At 29.2% G+C, this 27,978-nt stretch overlaps 2 protein-coding genes across 6 annotated transcripts in view; one reads left to right on the top strand and one right to left on the bottom strand.

Annotated features, from left to right (window-relative positions):
• Positions 1 to 27,978, top strand: part of LOC126750535 (limbic system-associated membrane protein-like) — a 524,620-nt gene that overhangs the window by 211,458 nt on the left and 285,184 nt on the right. The window lies entirely within an intron of this gene.
• Positions 8,620 to 12,080, bottom strand: LOC126750538 (uncharacterized). Of its 2 annotated transcripts, none has more exons than XM_050460183.1 (3): positions 11,923 to 12,080; positions 8,973 to 9,140; positions 8,620 to 8,906 (listed from the first exon to the last, which is right to left on the bottom strand). In XM_050460183.1, the coding sequence occupies exons 1-3, from the start codon at positions 11,978 to 11,980 to the stop codon at positions 8,680 to 8,682; spliced, it is 453 nt and encodes a 150-aa protein (XP_050316140.1). In that variant the 5' UTR covers positions 11,981 to 12,080; the 3' UTR covers positions 8,620 to 8,679. The 2 variants fall into 2 exon arrangements, with proteins under 2 accessions (XP_050316140.1, XP_050316139.1); XM_050460182.1 differs by lacking the exon at positions 11,923 to 12,080 and adding an exon at positions 9,404 to 9,547.

Below are 27,978 nucleotides of genomic sequence, written 5' to 3' on the forward strand. Positions count from 1 at the left end.
AAAAGTACCAACATTGCTTTTTTCTTTGTTGACTTGGTAGTTATTATTATATCTACCAGGTATTTTACACCAATATGTAAGAATTGGCTTCAATTATTAAAAAAAAGATTTTAAATTACTCCAAGGTCTGCAGTGAATGAGTATAAGAATTGACTTCAAATACCCAGACCCAATGAAGACCAAAAATCTGACGCATATAAGAAATGTCAATTTTTTCTACTATAACAGGGGGCTTTTAATATTTTGATTGATGAAGAGATTAAAAATGTCTTTGATATTCAATAGAAATAAAATATAGAAATCTCATACAAAAAAATTGAAACATATTGTTTAATGTAGAGTTTGTGAATACCTGAAAAATATAGATTTTCATAATTAAAAATTAAACTTTTTATTCCAGGTACTACACGCCAATTAAAATATACATTAAATTATACGAATATGAGAATTTGCTTCAAAGTTCTGAAAAAAAGTCTAAAATGGTAGCCCAAAGGTACTGCCTAAAAAGTCTGAAGCAAATTTAAATTAAAAAAAAAAACTAAAAGTTTAGTCTAAAATGACTGTGAAGAAATATAAATAGCCTCTGTGTGTAAAAAATGAGTTACACGTATTTTGCCTCTAAAAGCACTACCTCTATCTACTATCACACCTAATCAACAGTTTTTGAAAATTACATCTTAAAAAAATATACAGGGTGTTTTCTAACTACGGTACGAAACTATACAGGGTGAATCGTTAGGTCGTTTTATGAAAAAAAGTTCCTATGAACGTATGTCGGGAGTTGCTTTGTTTTTGAGATATAGGGCGATGAAGGTTCAAAAAAATAACGGTATTTTAAAAATACTATAACTATCTTTATTGATGCAGGTATTTGAAGTTATAAGACGCTTATTTAGCTGTAACTAGATTGAAATTATTAGGTCCAGTGGCGTGTCAGTGGGCACCACATGCTTATTGTTGAGAAAAAAACAAGGCCAATAATTAATTGTTTTATAGCTTTTTATTTATTTCTGTATTTAACCAACTAAAAATACAACTTTTTCGTATCTTATCTTATTATCTTCATATCTGGCTTTGTTTTTGAGAAAAAAAATTTAAAGTATCTTTAACTCATTCTAAAAATTATCCATGGACGACAACATGAAATAAAAACCAATTAATTCGATAAACAATTTTGACCTTAAAGTACATGAGCAAAATGTCCATCCTCCAATGCACGACTTTTTGGTCTCTTGTGTCTTGTTTACTATGATAATAAACATTCAACTTCTACGATTTTTATTATCAGATTTTTGAAATACAACAAAATAACAAATACATTGCTTCTTATGACAAATAATTGGCAAGTCCATTCAAGTACCTCCTTTGTACCTACCTGCTTTAGAGACCAGCTGACAGTGATAAATAAATAAATAAATAAATAAATAAATAAAAAGGCCTTTATTTTATACTCGGCGAAGGGCAGCATGCTGTTAACTTAACCGAGTACACATAAATATTACAATAATATTATTACTATCACAAAAACACATAATTATTAAGTAGTTACTAATAGAAAATGTTAAAATATACAGAAGACAAAAAAAATTAACTATAACTTACAAAGAAAAATACAAATTTCACAGCTTAACGACTACTTGACATCATAATACTATATATATGCATGACCGATTTAACAATACAAATACTTATTAAAAAAATTAAATAGAACAATAGAAATGAAATTAAAAAAAAAAAAAAAACAATCCCAAAAAAAGTTGAAATAAAATTATCCAGTTGACTGTTTAATTCTAAGTTATTATTTTATATTATTGCTATTTTTCTCGATATTTATTGTTGGCTTTCAGTCAATATCTTTTTTAGGTTGTTTTTAAAGGATTGGAAAGACTTATCAGTACAGTGACTAATAATATATTAATTTATTAGCTTTGAAGCACAGAAAGAAAATGATCTTTGAAAAATCGCAGTGCTATGTCGGGGGATATCAAATTTTAAAACCGTGCGTGTTGTTCGATTATGTCTGGTAGTTCCTGTTTTAAGTTTATTTCGTAAGTAGGAGGGACTATTGTTTTTTAAAAGTTTGAATAGGAAACTGCAGTAATGAAGTTTTTCTCTATTTTGCACATTAAGCCACTTCAATTCTTTTAGCTTGCAAGTTACATGATCCCTTCCTCTCAACCCATAAACAAAGCGAATGCAAGAGTTCTGTATTTTTTGCAGTTTGTACCTACTAGAAGCATCAAGACAGGATCCATAAACAAAATTAGAGTAATTACAATGTGATAAAATCAGAGCTTCACAAAGCTGCCTTTTTAGTGTAATACTTAATAGATCCTTACTTTTATACAAATTTCTCAGGGACATGTATGCTCTTTGAACTACTTTAGATACTTGTGTTTTAAACCTTAAATTTGTATCAAAAGTTACACCTAAGTTTTTGTGTTCTTTTAAATTCAGAATTTTTTCACTATCTATCACAAGATCACAGTTCATACGAGACCATGATGCCAAGGGGCCAATGTAAATTACAGCCGATTTTTTTGGGTTTAATTTTAAACCACTCTTTCCTGAATAATGGTGAATTGTATCTAAGCACTGACCCAATGATTGCATAGATTCATCAACGTTATTCTTAGTAAACTGTTTATAAATTTGTGTATCATCACAGTATTGAGCCATACGACAGTCGCGAATTTTATTTTTTAGGTCATTTATATAAAGTATAAACAGCAAAGGGCCCAGAATGGATCCCTGGGGAACACCTCTTTTTAAATCGGCTGGCTCAGAGAACGAGTCTTCCACTCTTGTTATCTGGGATCTATTTGTAAGATAATTACTGCAAAAACGCACAGCTTTCGGTAAGAATCCGTAATAGGAGAGCTTCGCTAAAAGTAAGTTATGATGTAGAGTATCGAATGCCTTGCTGAAATCTAACAGAACCAAAGCTGTCGTCTCACCCTTATCCCAAGCATCAATAATATCATCCAAGACTCCAAGAAGGGCTGAAGCAGTATTAAAGCCACGGCGAAACCCCGATTGCGTTTCCGAGAGCAAATTATTTTTCACGATATATTCAATCATCTGGTTGTATATGAGTTTCTCAAAAATCTTGGACAATACAGAAAGTAGGCTTATTGGTCTTAAGTCAGAAAAGCCATCCGGGTTAGAGACCTTAGGTAGCGGCAACACTATTGCCTTTTTCCACAAAGAGGGAAATTTACCTATCTCGATGCAAGTATTAAAAATATGAGCACCGGAATGACACGAGGACAGCACATCTTAACCATTTCTAATGATATTTTATCAATGCCACTGGCATTTGATTTTATTTGCGAAATAGCTTCATATACTCCTCCAGTATCCACCAGCTCCAGATCGAACCTTTGATCCGTGGCTCTTCTACTCAGGTATTCCCGAATGGTCTCCGCTGAAACTGGCGTGGATACCTGACGTACCGACTCAACAAAACCAACAAAACACTGGTTAATTGCTTCCGGATCTTTTAGGCTATCTGGTAGATTTGATGTAGAAGTGCCTTTTGTCTTACTATAGATATTAAGATTGGCCAAACCGTTCCAGAGGGTTTTTTATTCTTGTCTCTATGCAGAAAATTTATATATCCCCTTTTTTCGTTTCTGACTGCAGTTGTAAACATGCTACGCACATTTTTATAGGATTCCCAATCGCCAGGATGTTTGTTTTTTTTATATTTTGAAAGTAGAGAATTTCTGTATTTTTTCATTTCCTTTAGAGTATCTGTAAACCAAGGTGCTTTCGGCTTTGTTACCCTAACCGTGGTGAAAGGTTCATGCTTATTAAAAAGTTGTGTAAGAATATGTGTAAAACACTGGACCTTATCATCTATTTCCGCAAAACTAAACACCTTACCCCAATTTGCGGCGTTAAGATCAAGATCAAAAGCTGCCCTGTCGAAGCTCTTAAAATTTCTAAACGTAACAAACTTTGGGGAAATCTTTGGAGCATTAATTGCAAGAGTGCAATAAATAAGTTGATGGTCAGAGTGCTCATGCATATCTCTATGTTCAACATTACCCATTAGTAGATTTTCATTTGACAGAATTATGACATCAATTAAGCTAGCTTTTTCCCTTGAAAACCTAGTGGGATTCATTGCTACTTGCTTAAAATTAAATGAGTCCAAGAGAAAATCAAATTGTTCATTAACAGATTTATATTCTAGAAGGTTAATGTTGAGATCACCCATTATTATTGTTTCATCTACCATGGGAAGAATGTTTGAAACCGAGGTGTCTAAATGCTCTAACGCCCTAAGGACATTAAACTGAGGCGGACGATAAAAAACCCTAAATCCTAATTTAAGTTTGTTTATTTGTAAAATAAACCATTGTTGCTCAAAAATTTCTACTTGTTCCACCAATTCCACCTTATGGACCCTTAAACTTGACCTCACGTAAACGCCAACTCCCCCACCTCTAGTTTTCCTGTCCAGTCGCAAAAAGTTATATCCTACTATTACGATCTCTTTATCTAAAATATTTTCTGAAAGCCAACTTTCCGTTATGATAGAGTTGCTATAAGTAAAATTCAGCTGTCAATTAGCAGTGATTCATTACTCCATCATGAATAGTTTTACTAACCATGAAATGACCGACATGCACTTTATTTATGAATTAGCAAATGGAAATGCAGAAGAAGCACGAAGAATTTACCAGAACAGATATCCTAACAGAGTAATTCCATGTTCAAAAACATTTAGAAAACTACATGCAAGATTATGTGAAACTGGGAGTTTTAATAAAAATATGGATGGTGAAAGACCAGAAACTATAACAACGCCTGAACTGGAAGAAGCTATACTTGATGCGATAGAAGAAGATCCTTCCAATAGTATCAGGAAGATTGCACTGCAGCTTGAAGTCAGTTCAAAAACCGTTTGGAAAGTTCTAAAAAGAAACCTCCTGCATCCATATCACATACAGCGTGTACAAGCTCTACTGCCTCGGGATTTTCATCCAAGATTAATGTTTTGCAGGTGATTGATTCATTCGATGACACACAATAATAATTTCCTACCAAATATTTTATTTACGGACGAGGCAAATTTTTCAAGAGATGCTATTATGAACTTCCACAATGATCATTTTTGGGCCGACGAAAATCCCCACGTTATTAGAGAAACTCATTTTCAGCAACAATTTTCGCTGAACGTTTGGATAGGAATTATTGGTGACTACCTAATTGGCCAATTTTTTTACCGGCAAGATTAACAGGTGAATCCTACATGGATTTCTTGCAACACCATTTACCCACTTTATTAGAAGAAGTACCCTTACAAGTAAGAGTCAACATGTGGTTTATGCACGACGAGGCTACAGCTCATTTCAGTATTCTTGCTCGTCAGCATCTCGACGTCATCTACCCTAATTGCTGGATTGGACGTGCAGGACCTCAAAATTGGCCGGCTCGCAGTCCTGATATGAATCCCCTGGATTACTATTTATGGAGCCATCTGAAGGCTCTTGTTTATAAAACTCCTGTTCTAGATGTGAATGACTTAAGGAATCGGATAATTGTCAATTGCAATATCATAAGGGATACTCCAGGTATTTTTGAGCATGTCAGACACTCAAGGACAAATCGTTTGCAGTCATGTATTTTATCAGAAGATGGGCATTTTGCTCATTTACTTTAAGGTCGAATTTGTTTATCGAATTAATTGGTTTTCATTTTATGTTGTCGTTCATGGATAATTTTTAGAATGAGTTAAAGATACTTTAAATTTTATTTTCGAAAACAAAGCCAGATATGAAGATAATATAAGATACGAAAAAGTTGTATTTTTAGTTGCTTAAATACAAAAATAAATAAAAAGGCGCAAAACAATTATTGGCTTTGTTTTTTTCTCAACAATAAGCATGTGGTGCCCACTGACACGCCACTGTATCTAATAATTTCAATCTAGTTACAGCTAAATAAGCGTCTTATAATTTTAAATTACTGCATCAAATTTCAACAAAATCGGTTTAAGGATAGTTATAGTATTTTTAAAATACCCTTATTTTTTTGAACCTTCATCGCCCTGTATCTAAGAAACAAAGCAACTCCCGACATACGTTCATAGGAACTTTTTTTCATAAAACGACCTAACGATTCACCCTGTATAGTTTCGTACCGTAGTTAGGAAATACCCTGTATTATTTCTAGTCTGTTTGTATGAACAGTAATCTGTCCGTAGTGTACACGTCCTAAATTTTCTATTTTTTAAAGATGTGATTTGCAGAAGCTGTTGATCAGGTCTGATAATGCCTTTAGGGGCAAAACAGATGTAACCTTTGTTTAATTTAAATATGTTCGAAACTATTTATCAAACTTGTTTACTACTTTTAAATTTAAATTTGTTTTTCGAAAATCTAAACTATAAGTTATTCAAATAATATAAGCAAAAATTTAAGATTACTTTAAGGGCAAGAATAAAATTTAAAAATCAGAAAAATTAACAAAATAGCTTAAGGTAGCCGTGATAAAACTGAAAATTAGTCTAAAAATTCGTAGGTATATAAGAAGTATACTCAAATTATAGGGAAAAATTTAAATGACCTCAAATTCCTGAAATAATTTTAAAAACTATTTAAAAAATCTCATTTAAATTATAATTGGATATAAATAGTAGAAAGATTAAGAAAAATACCTTCAAAGTATAGGTCAATACTGTATAACCGGTAAGTAACGGGTTCAAATTGTCAGGAAAAATTTAAAATAAGAGTTTGATAAATTAAGGGTAAATTTTGTACCTTATGGGTATTTTATTTTGATTAATATATTAAATATTTACAAAATTACTTTAATTTTCTAAAATAAATTTAGAAAAAAGAGAAATTTAAAGTTTATTAAGTAATTTATTAAATTATATCCTACAAATATTTGACAACAATTAATATATTAAAACACTTAAATTTGCTTTAAATTCCATTAATAAAATACAAATGAATAAAAAAATTCCGCCTAGTATTTATTCTAAAATGCCACAAATAAATTTAATGTTTTTTTTTTGCAAAATCTATAAATATAAATATGTCATTCAAATACTATAAAGAAAATAAACATATAAATAAAAATTGTAAATTCGTTCAGAATTTAGGAAAATTAACAAATGTGTCAAACTGAAAATTGGTTTAAAAATCTTGCTTATAGAAAAATATATTTAAGAACAATTTTAAAATAACTTAATATGCCTGGAATAAATTTAAAAATTATTATAAATGTTTCAGCCTAGCAATACTACCTTAGCAATAAATTTAAAATAGCTTCAACTGCTTAGAATAAACTTGAAAATTGTTCCAAAACTCAAAATCATTGAAGATTTTTTAAAAATATTCATGACGCGCTAGCACTAAATCTTTCTATCAGACTTTCTATTCAGTGCGAGTCTCTAACTTGGAATAAATTCACTAAATCAAAAGTATTCCTTTTTTCGCAAATATGCTCGGACACGTCGATTAATATTTCGAATTGCTTTTATTTTAGTATAAAAAAAATTATACAAAGTTCTTAAATGTGGGATTTGACATCATAGATTGTTTTTTAAAAGCAACCCAATTTTTTTAAATACTATTTTAAAAGGGTTTAACAAGTTACACACATATGCCAAATTTCAATCTTTTTCTTAATGTTTTTGAAAATATATCTAACAAATATTATCTAATTCGAAAAATTAATTAAATTTGATAGCTGTCTTATTCGTTTTTTCAAATCTTCAATATTTGCTGGTTTGGTCTTAAAAACTTTGCTATTTAAGTAACACCATAAGAAAAAGTCCAAAAGTGTTAAGTCCGGAGATCTGGTTGGCTATTCAAAGGAAGCTTTTCTGCCAATCCATCTATCTAGAAATACATCATCCAGGTACTCACAAACAGGTATTGCGTAATGAGGAGGGCTAAATCATTTAATAAAAAACAGACTTGCCATTTAAAAAAAGAATGGATGACGTCATATCTTACATTTAAGACACCCTGAATATTTTTTTTTAAATAAAGGCAATTTAAACTTAAATATGTACTTACATTGTAGATAAAAAAGCTTATGGAACATTCTAAGCTATATCACTGTTAGCCCATAAGTCAGCTTTAGTAAATTTTTATAGCTAAATGATATTATGCTAAAAAGTGACAATAATATTTTAAACTATATACAAATAAGAAATATTATTTATCACAGTTAACATTAATAAATATATATATATATTTATACTTTTTCATTTATCGCAAAATTAACTTGTCAAAAACTCAAAACGTATTAGCTGTTATCTCCCATTTCTATTTAACAAAATTATTATAAAATTAGTTTTTTTAATGTTTATTCTAATGAGATAAGCAATATTTATTTACGTATTGTTTTTATTCTCTTGCCATCCATTTAACCTAAAAACCTGATTAAATAAAATTAAAATTAAAAAAAAAAATAAAAAGGGCATTCAACTGCGCCCCGATATCTTTTCTAAGGAATTTTTTTAATTAGATTTTTACATTTATCTCTGTATCTATATCGAATTAACTTTAAGGTAAAAAGTGTCCATTTTTACCATAATCCTATTTCATACCTAAATTTTGTTTAAGGGGTTTCACAGGTGCGATAAAAAAATTATATTTATATACGTTATAAAATTTATTTTATTAAGTGCTATAATACAAATTATTGAAATCACAATAAAAACAAACTAAAAATAGATAGGATGACAATTGTAACGGATGCTCCAATTGCATAAGAAGAATTGCATAATTCATTCTCGCAAGTATTACAAGAAGTCAAGCTTCTTGTTGAATGTTCATTTGTAAAGTTCCTATTACAAAATTCAATTTCACTTTTCCCGTCATCTGAATAATATTTTGAGGATTTTAATGCACATCCTCTTAAAGTTGCAATAGTTCCTTAAAATTAAATCGATTAAGCAATAATACAATATAATATACAAGCAATAATGTTAGGACTCTTACCATTTTCAGCATACACAATTTTATAGCAAATCCTATTAGTATCATTTAATTCGGAACTAATAAGACTATTAAAATGGCAAATGCCTAGCCTTGCAGTATCAACAGCATCGTCACATGCACCAGATGAACTACATGAATAGCATTTGTTTAAAACAGTTCCATTTACAACTAAAAATTAGTACAATTAGTTTTGTTTAAAAATTTCTTACAGATTTAAAAAGATATATAATTTAAAAAATATATGCAATTTAGGTTAAACATTTAATGCTCTAATTAAGTTAAAAGTTTAAGGTTATTTTTATAACTCTTTAAAAAACTTCTTAAATTTTTTTAAAATAGAAGCAGGGAAATTATTACAAATAAAAAAAAGCTTTTTAACCACAGAAATTTCAATATCTTGACAGAAGCATGTAAAAATTTAATAAATATACCTGTAAAAGCTCCTAAAGCCACAACAGCTAACGCCCAATTTATGTTTATAACTGACATTTTATTGAATAATAATATTTTCAATTGCATTAGGCAACTGGCCCAAAACTGGATAAATAGCTATTTATATCACCTCTGAATGACTACGGATAATTGTTTTTATAAGCTTTTCATCTATATCCCAAATAAGCCCAACAGAATATATTAATTTTTGCGTAATAATGTAATGTTTAAAAGGAAAATCTATAATTGTCCTTTAAGCGGAAAAACAGAAGGGGATTTATTTGAACATAAAACCTGATAAAATTAAAATTATTGAAGTATGATTGAGCAATACGCACGATAGTGATCTTTTTTTACCGAAGGCATCAAAATTGCATTTTAGGGTATTGAAATACACGTTTTTTTGGTTTCCGTTACACTTTTAAGTAGATCTTACAACATAAATTAAACCAAATACAGGCATCCATCAAACCTCTTTCTATAAGTTAGTAGTAAAAAAATACATTGTTGGTAAAAAAAAGTATATTTCTAAATCCTTTTGAATGCATTTATAATTGCCAGCACTTCGTTTCCCCAGTTTTCATGTAAGGTATTAATTATTAGTCATTCTTCAGGATAATTAAAGTCCTGTCCAAGAGTTTACTGTAGTCATAGTCAGAATAAATTATTTCGCCTAAATGTGCAATGTTTAGGGGTAGATTATGAAAATAAAATTATGTATGCAATAGGACACTAAAAGCAGTTTAAACAAGAGTTTTAACCAGATAGGGAAAAGAATATAGGCCGTAAGTAGGCACTCGTATTAAAAAAAAATACATCCAATATATATATATATATATATTGGATAACTTGTAACAATAGTGCACCTTCCCGTGTCAATACTGAAAAGGACAAATCACCACTTAAGACCTCAGGTAAATCAGGAAAGAGCCTCGTCATAAACAGCACTCCTACGATTTTAAATCGTATTCTTACCAGAACTGTTGCCACTAGAACCACTTCTACCTCCAGTCCAAGCAAAATAAAGGTATACAATATTTTTTGTGAACAGAATAAGCCTTAGTTTAGTAAACCTTAGTTTTAGTTGTTTTCTAGAGAGTTTTTTTCTGGTTTTTTTCTGTCTAACTTCAAATAATTGTTTAGGGTAGGTACAATATGTCTTTACGTATTTCTCAAATTAATGTTAGATCACTAGTTCCGTATTTGGACGTGTTTAAGACTACCATTTTCAACAATAATTTGGGCATTGTTGGTGTGACTGAAACTTGGCTAGGTCCAGATATACCAAATAATAATATAAAACTAAATAATTATACCTTAAAAAGGCGGTGTGGCTCTTTATATTAGAAATCAATTTAAAACTGAAATTCTCTTTTCTGAGAGTCATGAGTTTTTAGAATGTATCTGGGCAAAAATTACAATAAAGAAAGAACATTTTGTTATTGGAATAATTTATAGACCACCTAGATCGAATATTCAGCAGTTTTTAAACAAAATGGAGGACATTGTTTTTAACTTGTTTTCTTTGTATAACAACATATTTTGTATAGGAGACTTTAATATTGATATGTTGCAATGTGATAATCTTTTCACAAAAAAGTTAGTTCCGATGTTTGAGCCCTTTAATTTAAAACAAATTATAATGGAGCCAACCAGAGTCACGAAATCTTCTAGTTCGCTAATTGATTTAATAGTCACTAATTATGACCAAATTGAATGCACTGGTGTTATCTGTTCTGATTTTTCCGACCACTTCGTAGTCTATTGTGAGATACAAACGGCCAAATTAAATTATAAACCAAAAACTATCATTTCTAGAAATCTTAAAAATATAAACTATAACCTATTTAAAAATGACCTTCAATCGATATTGTTTAATAATGTTTACAATATCGTTGATGTTAATCAAAAAGTCGTATTTCTTAACAACGCTATAACTAGCCTATTTGATATTCACGCTCCTCTTAAAATAATTACATTGCCTAAAAAACCCTTCCTACCCTGGATTACAGAGAATATTAAGAAAATGCAGAAATTAAGAGATGCAGCTCTTCAGCAGTTTAAACGCACTAAACGTCCATAAAAATGGGAATATTATAAATCATTAAGAAACTTAACAACAGCTTCAATAAGAATGGAACGTAAAGCCAATTATAAGCATACATTTAAAAATTGCAGTACTCGAGAAAAATGGGAGGAACTTAATAAACTAACTCCGTCTAAGAAAAAAGATATTCCGGTGCAGTTTAATGATGTTGATCAATTCACCAATTTTGTTATAAACTCTACTATCTCAAACCAAAAAGCCTTTAGATAATGAACTTTTAAATTTTTATTCAACCAATAAAAAAGTGAAATAAATTTCTCTTTGCAGTTCAGAGTAGTGAAAAATTATGAGGTATTTAACATAATTAAAAAAACAAAAAGTAAAGCCTTTGGATCAGACGGTTTTAACATAACTTTCATTATTCATAATTCATTATTTTTAGAAAAACATGTAAAAATTTAAAAAACATACCTGTGAAAGCTCCTAAAGCCACAATAGCCAACGCCCAATTTATGGTCATAACCGACATTTTATTGAATAACAATATTTTCAATTGCCTTGCATTCAGTAACTAGCCTAAAACTGCATAAAGAGCTATTTATATCAGCTCCTAATGATACTTGCCTTTTATCTATTAATCAAATAAAACATAAGTACAAAAGTAAGAATCTATCGATTTTCGCCAAAATAATTGGCACTCAAAAAAAACCTACGTTTAAGCGGAAGAACAAAAGGGAATCTGTTTGATTATGCAGTTTGATAATTATAAAATTAAAATTATGAAAACTCGATTGGGTAATACGCACACTTAGGGGTTATAAGATACATGTTTTTTTGGGCACATCTACACTTTCTTACTTAATTTTTTTAAAATATATTCTAGAAAGATATGAATTTTTCAAATTTTATATTAGCATAATTTAAAGTAGTTTTTAAATATAAGTAGACCGCAAATCATATTTTAAAGTAATTGTAAAAAATTGTACTTTGGCAAGAAAAAGTGTATTTCTAAAGCCTTCGAAGTATATTTTTAATCGCGTTTACTCAGTTTTAAAAAAACCTTTACGTAAATTAAATAATTGTATAATTTATTTCTTTTTTCCTAATAAATAAAATATTTCTATTTTTAATTGCTTTATTAGAGTGTGATTCAGCACAACATATAATTAGATTAAAAAAAAAAACAAAACTGTTCAAAAAAAATTATAAACAAAATATTACAATATAAAATATTATATAACACCCACCAAGTTAAATTATATAAATAACCAGTATAACTCAATTTTAAAATTTATTATAGTAGAGATGTAGTTATATTCTCCGATATTATCCAGGATCTAAACCACAATATTTACCAATACGGTTTCCCAAGGAAACCAACGAAATTGTATCAAAACAATAGTTGACATAGACAATAGAGTTTTACTTGAGGAAAACTTTAGGTTTTATTTTGAAGCCCTCGGGTGAAGAGGAAACCGAATTGCTGAAGCTCTCTCGATATTGTTATTCAGTAAACGTAGCGATATTCATAACATATAAAATCGGTTTTTAATTTGTTATTGCTTGGAAAACTCGTATGCAATAATTTCTAATGATTCTAGTATTTTGTACGCTAAAAATAATATTTTATTCTATAGATCATAGTATATTAATTTTGGTTTGGTAGTTATTGTTGAAGGTGTTTTAATAAACCTTTTCAGAAAATTTAAATAATTACTTAAAATTTAAAGAATTTAATTTAAAAATTAAAAAAAGCATGCCCATTCAAATTATGCACAATTTTGCATTATAATTATTCTAAACCATTTTAGATATAAGGCCAATATAAATTTACATTTTTGCCAATATTTAGTAGAAGTTCTGTACAATATAATGATATTTAAAAATGTCTGAGAGTAATTTTTTAAATTACAGCCAATTTAATTAGTTTTTTTTTTAAGAAAGAATTATTAAAAGTTAACAATAACTTAATGGATACAAATAGTATGCAATTTAATAGTATTTAATTTAATAATCCCTTATGAAAGCCACACATCTCTGATAATTCTCACATTCTATTTTTTTTAACATATATAAAAATTCCTATCTCTCTTCCTTCGATATATATAACTCGATATGTATGCTTATTTATTTCTTTACATTATTTTTTTTTAATTTCTTTTCGTTTTTAAAATCATTAATGCTTTTTTGGTTTTATTCAATTTCTGTTTCGTCTTTTCAATATTTTCTTTTATATAAAGTTAGTTCTAGGATGTGATTGGTTTTTTACTGGCATACTAATTAACTTTCTACTAGCATACTAATGTTAAGAGAAATTAATTATTTTTAATTATTTTGTAAATTATGCATTTTCTTGCTATTTTAAAAGGTCATTTTTTTCATTTCAGTTTTTTACTTTTGGTGTCATAATGTATGTTAAAATTTTTTGATAATTTTTAACATAAAAATTTGCTGTGTAAAAGTTTTTTTCTTTATATATTTGTTTACATTTTTATATTTATTTTTTTAACTTTTTTAATAACAAACATTAAAGATAATAATATTTCCCCTATTTGACCCCCAAAATAATTTTATTTACAATGCATTTATACTGTCAAATTTACTTAACATAAACACTTTAATTTTAAAGCTTTTAGTTGAAAACTTCGGCCATTTAAGTTTTGTACAATTTAAAATATTAAAAATGTATTTAAACCGGTTTATATTTTAATTTATTATAGGCTCAATGCTTGTGATGGTTTTTAAGAATTATTGAAGTGCTTAAATATAAAATTTTTTCGAAATATTAAATAATAATTTTATTCGATATATAAATGTTTAGAAATTTCTAAATTGATTTAATTAAAAATAATTAAATTCTAGATTAAAATTAATATCTAATCTTTTTGCAAAAAAACGCCAAAATATGTTAGCAGTTAACACAAAAGAAAAACATACTTTTTAAAAATAATTTAAAACGTGCTTCTAAAGGACGTAAGCAATATAAATTTCATATAATTTTTTTTGACATTTTTTTCCTATTTTAGACATTTCCTTAACTGATATGTTTTTTCCTTCGTTTGATTATAGAAAAATTAAGGCCTTTTAATTAAATTTTTTTTACTTTTGCTTTAAATATTCTTTCTCTGTTTTATTTTATTGCTACACTTCGTATTACTTTTGTGCAAATTTAATTTTAAATTTTATTTTTATAGTGTTTATCCAGGACTTTTTGTCAACTCTTTATTTATATATTTTTTTATCTAAATATTATATTTTTTGATCAATAAAAATTCTAAAAAAATATTAACATTTTTCCAGGATTTTTAAATAAGTCTAGATATTTCATTTTACATAAAAAAAAATATTTTAAAATATTAAAAATTTTTACTCTAAAGCGCGTAAAAAATTCTACATTATTTGAAATATTCAATAATATCTAAAATAAACATATTTTATATTTATTAAAATTTCAAAAAAGATATTTTTCACGACTTTTAAATCAATTCCACTTCACATTTAAGCAATTTATTAAAAATCAAAAAAGGTCTTAAAGTGTATAAATTTTCACTTTAAACACTTAAAAAAAAACTCACAATTTCTTAATTATCCAACAATCTAAGAAGTAAATTTTCCATTTTAAGTTCAATAAAAATCCAAAAAAAATTATTTTTAACAATTTTTAAATTATGTGCAATTATTTAATTTAAATTACAAACAATTATTCAAAAATTTAAAATATCTTGTATAAAAATTTCACCATTTAAAGATTTAATAAATTTACAAAAAACAATAAAGATTTCTCACAATTTTTAAATAATTTGCATTGATTGAAAATTTATTAAACATGCTTTAAAATTTTGTAAAAATATAAAATATTTTCTAATCAAATTCCACAATTTCTAAATTATTTAATAAGGAAACTCTAGGAATGTATGAAGTAAATATTTCATTTAAAATGTAATAAAATTCCTAAAAAAATTAAATTCACTAAAGCAAATAAAACATTTATCCTTTATATCTTCCTTGATATTTGAAGAGTGATCGAGCTAGGTGATCTAAGTGCCAAAATTAAAAATTGCTAGAAATCAAAGAAAACTTGACAAATAAGGAAAATAAAACAAATGTAATATTTTTTATGGACAATTGGCTTTATTTACAAACACAGAGATAAATTAAAACAAATATTTTGTGGTAAGACATCAAAGAAACTTCGTAAAGCAAAATAAGTGAAGAAATAACGGAAATGATCTAAGTCCACAAAAATAATAAATGATTAAAAATCTAAAATAGTGGTAAAATAGTGCCCTATTCTCCTGATCAATGTCCTTTAGCATTGCGCGAAGGTCTTTTTTCTTACTTTCCTTTATTTGCTCAACACCAGGCAAGGCTAAGAGCTCAACCGACTTTAAATTTTGCACAGTCACACCCTTTTTTAATACACGGCACTTATCCCATCCTATTAAGTCACTGAAATTTTTCTTGTACAATACTATGCCGGGCTATTCTTTCGTCGCACGTAACCACGACGCTTGTGTAATGCCTAGTTTAGTTGTATTTATAAGTTTTGATGATAGTTTATCAAAATCACAAAAAGGACATTGACCCATATCTAAGAGTCTGTATGGCCTGGAAGGTCTAGCAGCCGCAATTGCCGTTTTGACATCGTTTACTGTCTGAAGCTTAGAACGTTTTGCTTGTTTCTCGATAAGGGTTGAAGACGAAAAACTATGGCTGGAAACTAAAAATTTATGGTCAATGGTGTCAAAATGTCCATTGGCTACTAATAAAATGTATAAGAAAATGAACATTCGGTTTTTTAATTGCCCTGCGCAGTTGTCACTCCATATACATAGTTTTCGCTTATAAGTTGAAAGCTGACCTGTGTTCAAGGCTTGTAGAAGACATGATGCCATTTGGTTGCCACCTCGGCCCGACAGTCCTTCATGCCAGATTCACATTATCCCATCTGACGTATCTTGCACATGTATTCCAAAATTGTAGCATGACAACTGGCGTCTGTAATACATACTACTATGCGTTAATTTTGGTAGGGAAAAAACTTTCTGTAGATCCATGGTAATGGTACAGGTATCGCTACTTGGAAGAGTACTACTCGCACTGTCTTCCTGAATGACCTTTAGAGCTTTATCTGTGTTTCTATGATGCAACTCCAGCTCGTTTTTAGCTTTTCTTGATACATTAAAGTCATACATAAGGACATACCTTGCTTTTTAAAAAAAGTAAATCACAATCTTGCACGTATCAACTCTAGGTCTTCTAAAAGAAAGATTTGGAAAATCCTTTATAAAAACTCTTCTATAGAATTTGTATGTTATAGTGCAACCAGGATGTTTTATTTTAAAAGCGTTGAATAGCTTATAGACATTAAAATCCGGACTGAGATATTCTTTTTCACTTTTTGAACGGCTGTAGTGGCTCTCGTCCCTCGGAAAGCTGTTGATGTGGTCTTTTACCATCTGTCTATCATGAAGAGTCTACTTGAATTTTTTACAACCTCCTCGTTTATCCTTTAAGGTTGTATGCCCCTCCTTTTTACGCCTAACAAGCGTGGTAATCTTTTGCGGACTGATAGCAAATATTTCCAAAAACGTTTTTTTACATACCCTTTTTACGTTACTTGGCCCATCTGGAACAGCAAAAGCTATAGTACAATGTCGTCTGCTTTCTGCTGAATCGTCGTAGGTACCATGGCGGCGACATTGGACTGGTAAAACTTGCAATAATCCCATGAGATAGCTGCCTTGCTCGTTGAGTTCAAGGCCTTGGTATAGATCGAAAAGCTTAACTTTCATATCAATCACATCCCTACAGCTAAATTTACATTTACAGGTGATCTGAAATTAAAAAAAACTCAGGGTAATGTAACTATCAGCTACAAAGATTTGACTATCGGGCCGGTCTAAAATTTTAAGCGAAATATCGATAAAAATCTCGTACTAACCTCATTTTTGTGAACGGCTTTTCAGGTTTTTGCAGCTTTGATTTTTGTGTAACATAAGAATTTCCACTCAATCTAGCTTCACTCTGTTTTTTTCTTTTTGATTCCGTATTTGTATTATCGCCAAACGCAATAGAGTTTATTGAAATTACTTTAACCCTCTAAAGGGCCAATTTTTATTTTATGAAAAAAAATCATAGGCGGGTAAATTCATAACATAAAAATGAATTCGAGGCTTAAAAAAAGTTTATCATAAACCTTTAAAGCTTTGGGGATGAAAAAACCTCCCCCAGTCTTAACGCAGACCTGCCGACTAAAGGGACAAAAATAGTCAGAGTAAAAAAAAGCGAAATTAAACTTGAAATGTATATTTTGTGCCTCAATACAAAAAATAAGATTAGTGTAATGCTTTATTGTGTATGAAACTCTTAAAAACACTTTCTAGTTGAGGAAAGGCACAAATTTAAACTGTATTTAGTGCAAAAGAACTGAGTTTCAGCTTTACATCCGTTATTTTTACACATCCTTTTACTGGATCTATCCAAAAGGTCGGGCATGTGGTTCAAACCATCAAATCGGATATCTGGCTCGGGGATATATGTCTTAGATTTTTTTTGCAGGTTGCATTTCTTCCTGCTTCGAAGCAGATGAAGGCCTGCCAGGACGTTTTCTGACAGCTTCGTTACACTGGTAAAGGCGGCGATTCTTTATGAATCCGTTTGTGTAGCAGATATGCGTTGACCATAGCCATGTCAATAAAATGATAAAATAGACGCAATATCCACTTGCTAGTCTTTAGGCGAATATGGTACCTTTCAAGTAATCCATCCATTAGATCAACTCCGCCCATGTGATAATTATATTCACGTATGATGGCGGGGCATTCAATTTGCACGTACTTTTTTGCAGACCGATCATATCTTGTTGCCTTTGATGGTTGTTTATCTTGGAGAGCACTTTTAAAAGGTAGTACCTCGACGTATGTAGAAGCCAAACGCACATTTTTGTTGTCCTTCCAAAATACAGTTGTCAAATCTACACCATGCGCATTTCCCACATACTCAACAGAAAATCCCTTATCTGCTGTAGCAAGCTGTTTATCTTTTTCACTAGGCAATTTACAATTAGGAATACGACCAGAACGAATTGTCCTCAATGAATAAATACCTCGGCCTCTAAGATAAATAAGTAGTGGCAATGTCGTATAAAAATTGTCAAAATATATAATATGATTGACAAAGTCAGGTATTGTTTGAGATAGCCGGACAACAACATTTGCTGCTGCTCCCAGATTAGGCATAGTGGGCAAAATAACATTGCTCCCTGCGCTAGTAAAGATTTCGAAGGCGTAAGAATAACCATTGCTGTCACATAGAACAAATAGTTTGAACCCCCATTTATGGGGCTTTGCCGGCATGTATTGTCGCAATGAACTGCGTTTCATTTTAGTCGCGCACATTTGCTCATCTACGCATAAACGAGGTAATTTTGGAACTGTTTGAAATCGTTCATTTAAATGTTTCACTATCGGTTGGACTTTATATAATGGATCAAATCCAGGTTGATCCCGTTTTTTTTCTTTTGATTTATCGTTGAAGTGAAGATACTTACGAATCATAAAGAATCGTTTTGATATTATTGCCGTACGAACTGGTTCAAATGAATAACGACCCCAGTATTCTGTCGCATTTGGATAACGATATATCGACATAAATACCAAGATGCCAATGTACTTCCGGATCTCAGCAGCATTGGTAACAAATGTTGTCTTGATGTCGTACTGTCGAGCATATAAATTTGTTTGTTCTACAATATTTTCAAGAAACTCTTGTGTAAAAAAATAGGCGAAGCATTGATATGGAGTTTTTAAATCCTGAAAGTGTAGTGGAAGCTCTGTGCTTCCATGGAATACCACTTCATTTTTATGCAGCTGCAAATGCTGTTTACGCCAAATTATTTCTTTGCATTCTTTTGACTATGCTAAAAGTGCACTTGGGTTTCCCGTAAACCCACCTGTGTAAGGCTCGGAAACATCAGCCCCATCTTCAAATTCTGGCAGAGGAGAACGTGGTCGTCTTTGCTGCCGTTGAAATGAAGTAGATGGTTCACCTGAAGTCAACGGGGATAAAACTCTTGCAACAACAGAAATTTTTTGTGATTCAGTTAAATAATTCCCTGATGTCGATGGCTGTGAGGTATCAGGTGTTTCAATATCTAATGTCAATAATTGGTCGTCAGGCGTAGAAGATTCAGAAGTTAAATCGTTGCATTGATTTATTTCATCTTCAAGACAAAAATCTGGGTCAGCAAGACTATCATCATCGTCAAAATCGTCTTCTTATCGTCTTCAATATCGGTGTCAGGTCCTATATCTACATTGTCCAAAAGTTCAAACATTTCGTCCGAAGTCACTTGAGATAAGTCATATAATTCAGGCTCTCGGGGATCCTCCCCGGGCTGTCCTTTCTTGTTTGATGTCATATCTAACTACAAAAAACAAAAATAGTAAGAAAATAAATATTTCGTATGAATGAGATAATTTTCACACAAACCGGTCGATCCGCCTTTAGGCAGGTTGAGGTTATGAGTGATTTATAGCAAAAACACATGAACTACTTTTTTTTTCAACGCATAACTAAGAAATATGACATACATGAACTCACCTGTACATTTTTTGGCTTGAACAGATTGCTACATGTATTTATTTTATAGCACAGAAAATATCATTTATAGCGAATTAATTTTTCTGTAAATTTACTAAGGCGGCACATACGCGACTGACTCTACTGAAAAAATACGGGAACCAATAGCCGTTCTAAGTACGTCAGACACGAAACAAATTCCACTTCAAAGGCGGGATTGCCGCTATGTGGCCAAAAAATTCTAAATGAGATTTTGCTAAAGCCTGCCTTAAGGCGGGTCTGCTGGCTAGAGGGTTAACATATAAATATACAGACAATAACAATCGAATCTAACGACAAACCAACCAAGAATATCGACCGGCATACCGGCACTTAGATCAATTAGCAAAGAATATGATGCCGGACATAGAGGTGGCCTCATCTTTGGACATCGTTTGCTAGCCCTAGGGTGAAATTGGTACTTAGATTTTATAGTAATATATTGGCGGTGGCACATAGAATATATTGAGAGAAAAAAAAAACGAAAATGTATATTTTGGCACTTAGATCATTTAGCTCAACCACTCTTCATTTATATTCATCCTGATATTTGAATTTGCCTATTTACTGTTAATATTATTTATCTAATTTTAAAGAAACAAATAATTAAAATAAAACTCAAATGATTTATAAAATATATTAATTTAAAAAGTATTTTTTTTAATAAAATATATATACTATATTAGCGTTATGTTTATCGAATCAATTCAGGTTATAAACAATTTACACAAATTTTAATCAAAATAGTTGCTTTAATCAAAATATTTTATATTTTTAATTACAAGTTTTTCAAAATCATTATTATTTAAACAAAAAAATTAAAATTAGGCTGTTTGGAATTAAATATAAAAAAATTTATTTGATACAATTTTTTTTAGAAGTTTCTAAATTAATTCTTTGGTTTTCTGCTACCGTATCAAAAAAATAAATTTGGATTTTTCTTTAAATAATAAGGTTCTATGCTATTTTGAATTGTTCGATAAAAAAAATATTAATAACTTGGGCCAGAAACACATTAAAAATTATCAAGAAATAATTTTAAGGTATATACATAATATAGAACTAAACGATATTTATTTAATTTTGATTTTTTTATCTATATTTTAGATTCTGATATATTTTTCTATTTTGTCTCATTCTTTTATTATTATTTTTTTTATTTGTTCGTTTTTAATGAAATTGAAGCATTTGTATACAGATTTGTGTTTTTTTTTTAATATTTCTTTTAATAACTTTTTTTTATGTTTTTGTTAACTTTTTACATTTGCTATTTAATTTTTACAAAAAACAATTAATTTAAATAGAACTTACCACTCAGATGATTTATAAACCATATTTATAGAAAAGGCAATTTTTTATAAAATTTATAAACTCTAATAGCGTTTTGTTTGTCGTATCCGTTAGGGTTATGCATATTTTTTACAAATTTTATTAAATCTGAATAGCAAAAAAGTTAAAATAATAATTAAAATTAAGGTTGTATCTACATTAAAAAATTGTTATAATCTTAGAGAACATTATTTATATTATGGAAGCTCTTAAAAAATTGTGATTTATCAAAATTCTTAACCAAAATATTTGTTTGTTTTCTAGACCAGGCGAATTAGCTCAAATTTAATCAAAAAATGCACAAATTGCTTTCCTGAAACTGACTGTTGGAGTTGGTAGAGGGGTTCATAAAGAGTGAAAAAAACGAAAATCCAACAATGGGGAAAAGGGATGGAAAAATATTCTTTTTGCAATTTCCGGCGAAAGTTGACATCCAATTGAAAAATGTTCAATAGAAAAGTTGTAGACCATAAGAAAATCTATAATTTTTGTAGAGATCACTTTTGAACATAACCTCAAAATAGCCAAGATAAATGCGAAAAACCTTTTTTTTTTCGTTTTTTCAATTTTAATTTTTTATTTTCACAAAAATAGTTTAATCATTGTAAAAATTTGGGAAAATATACCTTTGTAGGTCCTAAATAACCTCAATTTTTTTTTGATTGAAATATATAAAAACATTCGGAGATATGCGTTTTTTTCGGAAAAAAACGTTTTTTTTTAAATGAAAATTGTACTTTAGAAAAGCATGGTACAGGATTCATCCGGGGCTAATTTTTTTTGTTTTCACATGTACTTTTATATAAAATAAAGAAACTATATACTTCCTATTTGAAAAAACGTCGAAAAATGCAAAAAAAGTCAAAAATTATTTTTACAGCAATAACATTTTTAGAAATTGTTAATTATTTATTTAAATTAGTTAAAAAATCAAAAAACAGATTAGACCATTCGATTCTACGGAAAAAAATACAAAAGAAACTATGTATCATTATTTTACCGGAGACTTAATTGGGCACAGTTGGGCTTTGTACACCGTGTAAATACAATCACATTCTTACGTATTTTCTCGATTTTCATAGAAAATAATTGTTTTTAGAACAAAATACAAGAGACAAAAATTATTTAAAATCAAATTGTCTACAACTTTTGTTTAAAATATTTTTCGCAAAAATCATTAGTTTGTCAGTTTTAACAAAAAAACATGCAAAAAAGTCAAAAATCGTTTTTAACATTGTAAATTTTACAGTTATTCTTAATAATTTGTTTGAATTTTTATAAAATTACAAAAACTAATTACATAATTTAATTCTACAGGAAAAAGTATAAAAGAAAATTTTATTATTTTTATACGAAACTAGATTTTTATTATATGTAGCGTATCACAGCTTACATTATGGAATATTACAAAATTACATCAACCTTTTTCTTTTAGACAAAATCATAATTTCTTGCTCATCATCCGTACTTTCATTGAATTCCGTGCTTCCTTCATCTTCATACTCTTCTTTAATATCACTGAGTTGTTATTCACATTCTGGATCCAAATTAATACTTTCAGTGTTACAACAACTATCTGAATTCTGAGATTTTACACATAATACCGTGCATTTTAATCCGTGTTTGCGGCATCCGCATCTATTTGTTGAGCAGCTTGTTTTCCAATTACACGAGATTTTTTTCAACAGCTCTTCAGGTATGACTGCGATGTCAGTGAAGCGAGGCACGAGTATTTTAGAAGTATCATCAACTACTTCCTTCCAGCCCCATTTGGTAGCACTTAATTCATGTCCCAGCCAGGTTTGCAGTTGATAATACGTTCTAAAACAGTGCTGGCTAGCTGCTCTAACAGTTGGAGGTAACTTTTCCAATTGAAACGTAGATTTTGCAGTCAATACCTGGTACCGCTGAAATCGCAAATCATCCAGAGATGAGGTTGATTTAGTTGAATTGTAAATAGATACAATCAATACACAGCCATTTCGAGCAATAAGCTTTGGATCAGAATTCTGTTCATAAAAAGGCTGTACTAGTTCAGCTAAATTTGTATTTTTCATGAGCGACTCGACTGTTTTCTTCTTTCCTTTTCCAGCAAACGCAGACGTTGAATCGCAACCGGTGAAACAGTGTAAGAATGCAACAATTGAACGGTAATTTGAGAAGTTGAAACTATTTGATGAATATAAGCAGTCACTTACATTGTGAGATCCTGCTTTTAAAAAATAAACTGCAAGATTTTTGACATTTAATTGATGTAATAAAAGTTAGTTTTATTTTTGCAATAACAATGATGCATATCACTTTCATTGAATGTATAAATGTAATTTTTCCTGTAGAATTAAATTATGTAATTATTTCTTTATTTTATAAAAATTCAAACAAATTATTAAGAATAACTGTAAAATTTACAATGTTAAAAACGATTTTTGACTTTTTTGCATGTTTTTTTGTTAAAACTGACAAATTAATGATTTTTGCAAAAAATGTTTTAAACAAAAGTTGTAGACAATTTGATTTTAAATAATTTTTATCTCTTGTATTTTTTTCGAAAAATAATTATTTTCTATGAAAATCGAGAAAATACGTAAGAATGTGATTGTATTTACACGGAGTACAAAGCCCAACTGTGCCCAATTAAGTTTCCGGGTAAATAATGATACATAGTTTCTTTTGTATTTTTTTCCTTAAAATCGAATGGTGTAATCTGTTTTTTGATTTTTTAACTAATTTAAATAAATAATTAACAATTTCCAAAAATTTTATTGCTGTAAAAATCATTTTTGACTTTTTTTGCATTTTTCGACGTTTTTTCAAATAGGAAGTATATAGTTTCTTTATTTTATAAGAAAGTACATGTAAAAACAAAAAAATGAGCCTCGGATGAACCCTGTACCATGATTTTCTGAAGTACAATTTTCATTTAAAAAAAAACGGTTTTTTCCGAAAAAAACGCATATCTCCAAAAGTTTTTAATATTTTGATCTGAAAAAAATTGAGGTTATTTAAGACCTACAAAGGTATAGTACAATTTTTCTCTTGAACATTTTTCAATTGGACGTCAACTTTCGCCGGAAATTGCAAAAGAATATTTTTCCACCCCTTTTCACCCCCCTAAAACAAGCCCCTACTACCCCATTGTTGGATTTTCGTTTTTTTCACTCGTTATGAACCCCTCTACCAACTCCAACAGTCAGTTTCCGGATAGCAATTTGTGCACTGTTAAAATCTAATTCGCCTGGTCTATTCGGGTGTCTCAAATTCAAAAATTCTTATATCAAAAAAAATTTCAAATATTAGTTTTTAGTTTCGTGTTTGTGACCCAATATCTTCAATATTGCAGAGGGTTGTTGGGTGAGGTCAGAAATAAAACAGAAACCTGTTTACCTAAATGTCGACGTTTCGACTTATATTAAGTCATCCTCAGGACACTGGTTGGTTCTACATTGTAAAAGAAAACACTTGTGATTTCTGTAATTCGCAAGTTGACTTATGCTGATGTTCGCCCATTTCTTCAAGTATTCATAGGTTTTTATTCCATGATTACGTTTTATATTTTCCAAAAATCCCATGTTGTTACGTTCTTTTAAAATGTAGATCAGTGTCCTAAGGATGGCTTAATATAAGTCGAAACGTCGACATTTAAGTAAACAGATTTCTGTTTTATTTCTGACCTTACCCAACAACCCTCCGCAATATTAAAATATTAGATTCAAAAGTTTTCATAAATTAAAAAATTTGCTAAGGACATTAACTAAAGTAGATTAATGGAAAAATAATAAAAACATTTTTTATTTAAACCTGATATTGATTTACCACATTTGTTTTTAAATATTTAATTTCTGTTTTTTTTGCTCTTTTATTATTTTGGGGTTTACAGTATTTCAACTATTATTATATTGTTTCCTTATTATTATATATTTGTGTTCTCAATTTTTGTTTATATACTTTTATTCTCATAAAGTATGTACGAAATTCTTTTCTTTAATAAATATTTATTTTTACGTTTTCTACTTTTTTTGTCGTTATTTATTTTATTCTTTTTTAGTCTCATAATTTTAACTATTTTAGTATTTATTTCCATCATAAATTATTAATTTTAAAATCTTTATATGCTTTAAAACAATTTTTTAAATTTATTTTAATAAGTAATTTTTTCCTTCGTTATCATGAAACTACTTATTTTATCATTTCTTTTTTGTCAAATATTTGAAAATTATATACGATTTAATTATTTAAAAAACCAATTTTGATCTATTTTTTGAGTACAATTACTGAAAACGGAAAAATCAAGTTCCACATTTTTAAAGCTAATTTGCGTTATTTATTAAAACAAAACTGTTATTAAATAATGGAAAAATTTAATTTTTTTAATTTTTTGAAAACTTTATTGATTTTAAAAATTTTAACAATTAAAAAGCATTACATGTATATTGAATTTAAATTGAAAATAGTTTAAATGAATTTTATGGAAAATTGTGCATAATTTTATTGGAGCGAATATTTAAATTAATATTTTCAAATTAAAGTGTTAATTTTAAGTTAATTTGACACTAATATTTTTTTAATTTGATTTTACCTCTTATTGTTTTTTTTTTGGTAAGCATTAAGAAATGCATAACCTTAATGAATACAACACAAATAATATTATGATATTTTATATATTTAATCTTATTAATTACAATCTTCGCTGAACTAACGGTAGAATTTATATAAAAAACAAAATATCAAGTATCTGTAGCTTTTATAAAAATAAACGTATTAAATTAAATACTCTTAATTTGCATTAATTATTTTATCCTACGTTATTCAAGTTTTGTCTTTTAAGGTTCCACTTGTTTAAAAAATTATACCTTTAATTATGTCATGATTTTTATTATTTTTTCAATTAATTAAAGAGAAATTTATAGTTTCCTAGGAAATTTGAAATATATTGGTTTCTACTAGCCAAAACTATTTAAAACTTCTAAAAACAAAAATTACAAACTTAAGCACCCCTTTAGAACTTTAAGCTTCTCGGAACTTAATAAGCCACCATTGAAATACACCTAAATCGATACAAAATACTCCCTTCCCTCTACAAAACCCGAAGCTGTTTGATGAATTAATTTTACATGGTAGGGTTGTAAAGTTTGGACCCACCCCTAAGGCGACTCCGTTCTCAATTCGTCTAGGGTTCAATTAAAGGGGGAACCTTTAAAAATGGCGAAAAAATACAATTTTAAGAGAATTCTTAATATATAGAAGCCAAGAAAGTTTAGGGAGTATATATTTTCATAATATCCGTTAGCGTAGCCACTCTAAAATCCATTCAACGGTTTGCCCCCGAGAATCTGGTTTAGCATTACACTTTCAAATGAAAATCCTTTATAGATGATGTTGACGGATCGGCGCTTTACATTTTTATTACTTTACTTTTTCCGCTTTCTTTCGAAATATTTATTTATTCACCTGTGTTGCATTAAAAGATTGATAAGATGGCGGTCGTGTCGGAAACTATAAAGGGGTATGAGAACAATGCGTCTTTGCTATGTTGATCATAAAGACAGCATTATATGAAAGTGCACTTAGCATTATCAGGTGATGCTTTTGGTTTTGCATTTAGTATGGATATACTACGTATCCTGCTAAGTAAGTGGAATTGTTGGCTTGCCATAGGATTTCTTAAGGAAAATTGTTATTTAGTACATTGTTTAAGCGTGTCTTCTCTTGATATAAAGTGCTAAACATTAAACCTTATTTCTATGCTATTTGGCAAGTTTAATCTTTTAAATTTATAAAGCAAATTTATTTGTTAATTTAAATATAGTATATAAAATCATGTAGAGTAATTCTTAATGTTAATAAATGTTTTGATTGTGTGTCATCTAATAAGAAATATGGAATGTCACTAAATGTTTAGTGTGTATATTTATATAACACTGATTAATTATCATTATTTTCATCTTAAATTACAATTATAAATTAGTTTGGTTAAAAAATAACTTCTGGTTCTAAGTTACGACACAAGATCCAATGTGGTCATTTCATTTATTAATTTTCTTTTTGATGTATTTAAATCTCAAGGATGTAATCTTATATTTTGTGAATATTATTTAAATAGGCCAAGGTGCACCTATGCAATAATTTTTAGTCAAAGCAAAGTGAGTGCTGCTGTTGTGATATGCGTTTTGTTTTAATTAAATTTATGTTTTGAGAATGTATGGTTGATAGTTTGTATTAAATATTTGTCAGTTTTAGTGTCATGGCGAAGGGGGTGGGTGGATGTGCGTGGGTCAGGATATTTTTTATGGGGTGATGGCGGTTAATACAGCAATACGAGCGGTTAATCAGCAAGATAATTTGATTAATCAAGATTATAAGAGGGTAAGTATGAATTTTACTGTTGCGCATTCTAATATTCGATCGATGAATACCGGATTTGACGAATTTTCAAATTATGTGTTTGATTACGACTTTGACATTTTGGGACTGTCAGAAACGTGGTTAACTCCTGAGCATGATAGCAGTAGCTTCGAAATTCCTGGATACAAACTTATTAGGAGAGATCGAGTAGGAAGGGGTGGAGGCGTAGGGATA

Source organism: Anthonomus grandis, chromosome 2 (genome assembly GCF_022605725.1).
Source record: "Anthonomus grandis grandis chromosome 2, icAntGran1.3, whole genome shotgun sequence".
NCBI classification, from domain to species: domain Eukaryota; kingdom Metazoa; phylum Arthropoda; class Insecta; order Coleoptera; family Curculionidae; genus Anthonomus; species Anthonomus grandis.

Excerpts from the sequence above, each read along its gene's own strand:
- LOC126750538 (XM_050460182.1), bottom strand. The coding sequence starts at position 9,491 with ATGCAATTGAAAATATTATTATTCAATAAAATGTCAGTTATAAACATA. Across the intron at positions 9,141-9,403 it reads GGCTTTAGGAGCTTTTACAG|TTGTAAATGGAACTGTTTTA; the intron begins GTATATTTATTA and ends ACTAATTTTTAG. Across the intron at positions 8,907-8,972 it reads AATTGTGTATGCTGAAAATG|GAACTATTGCAACTTTAAGA; the intron begins GTAAGAGTCCTA and ends TTTAATTTTAAG.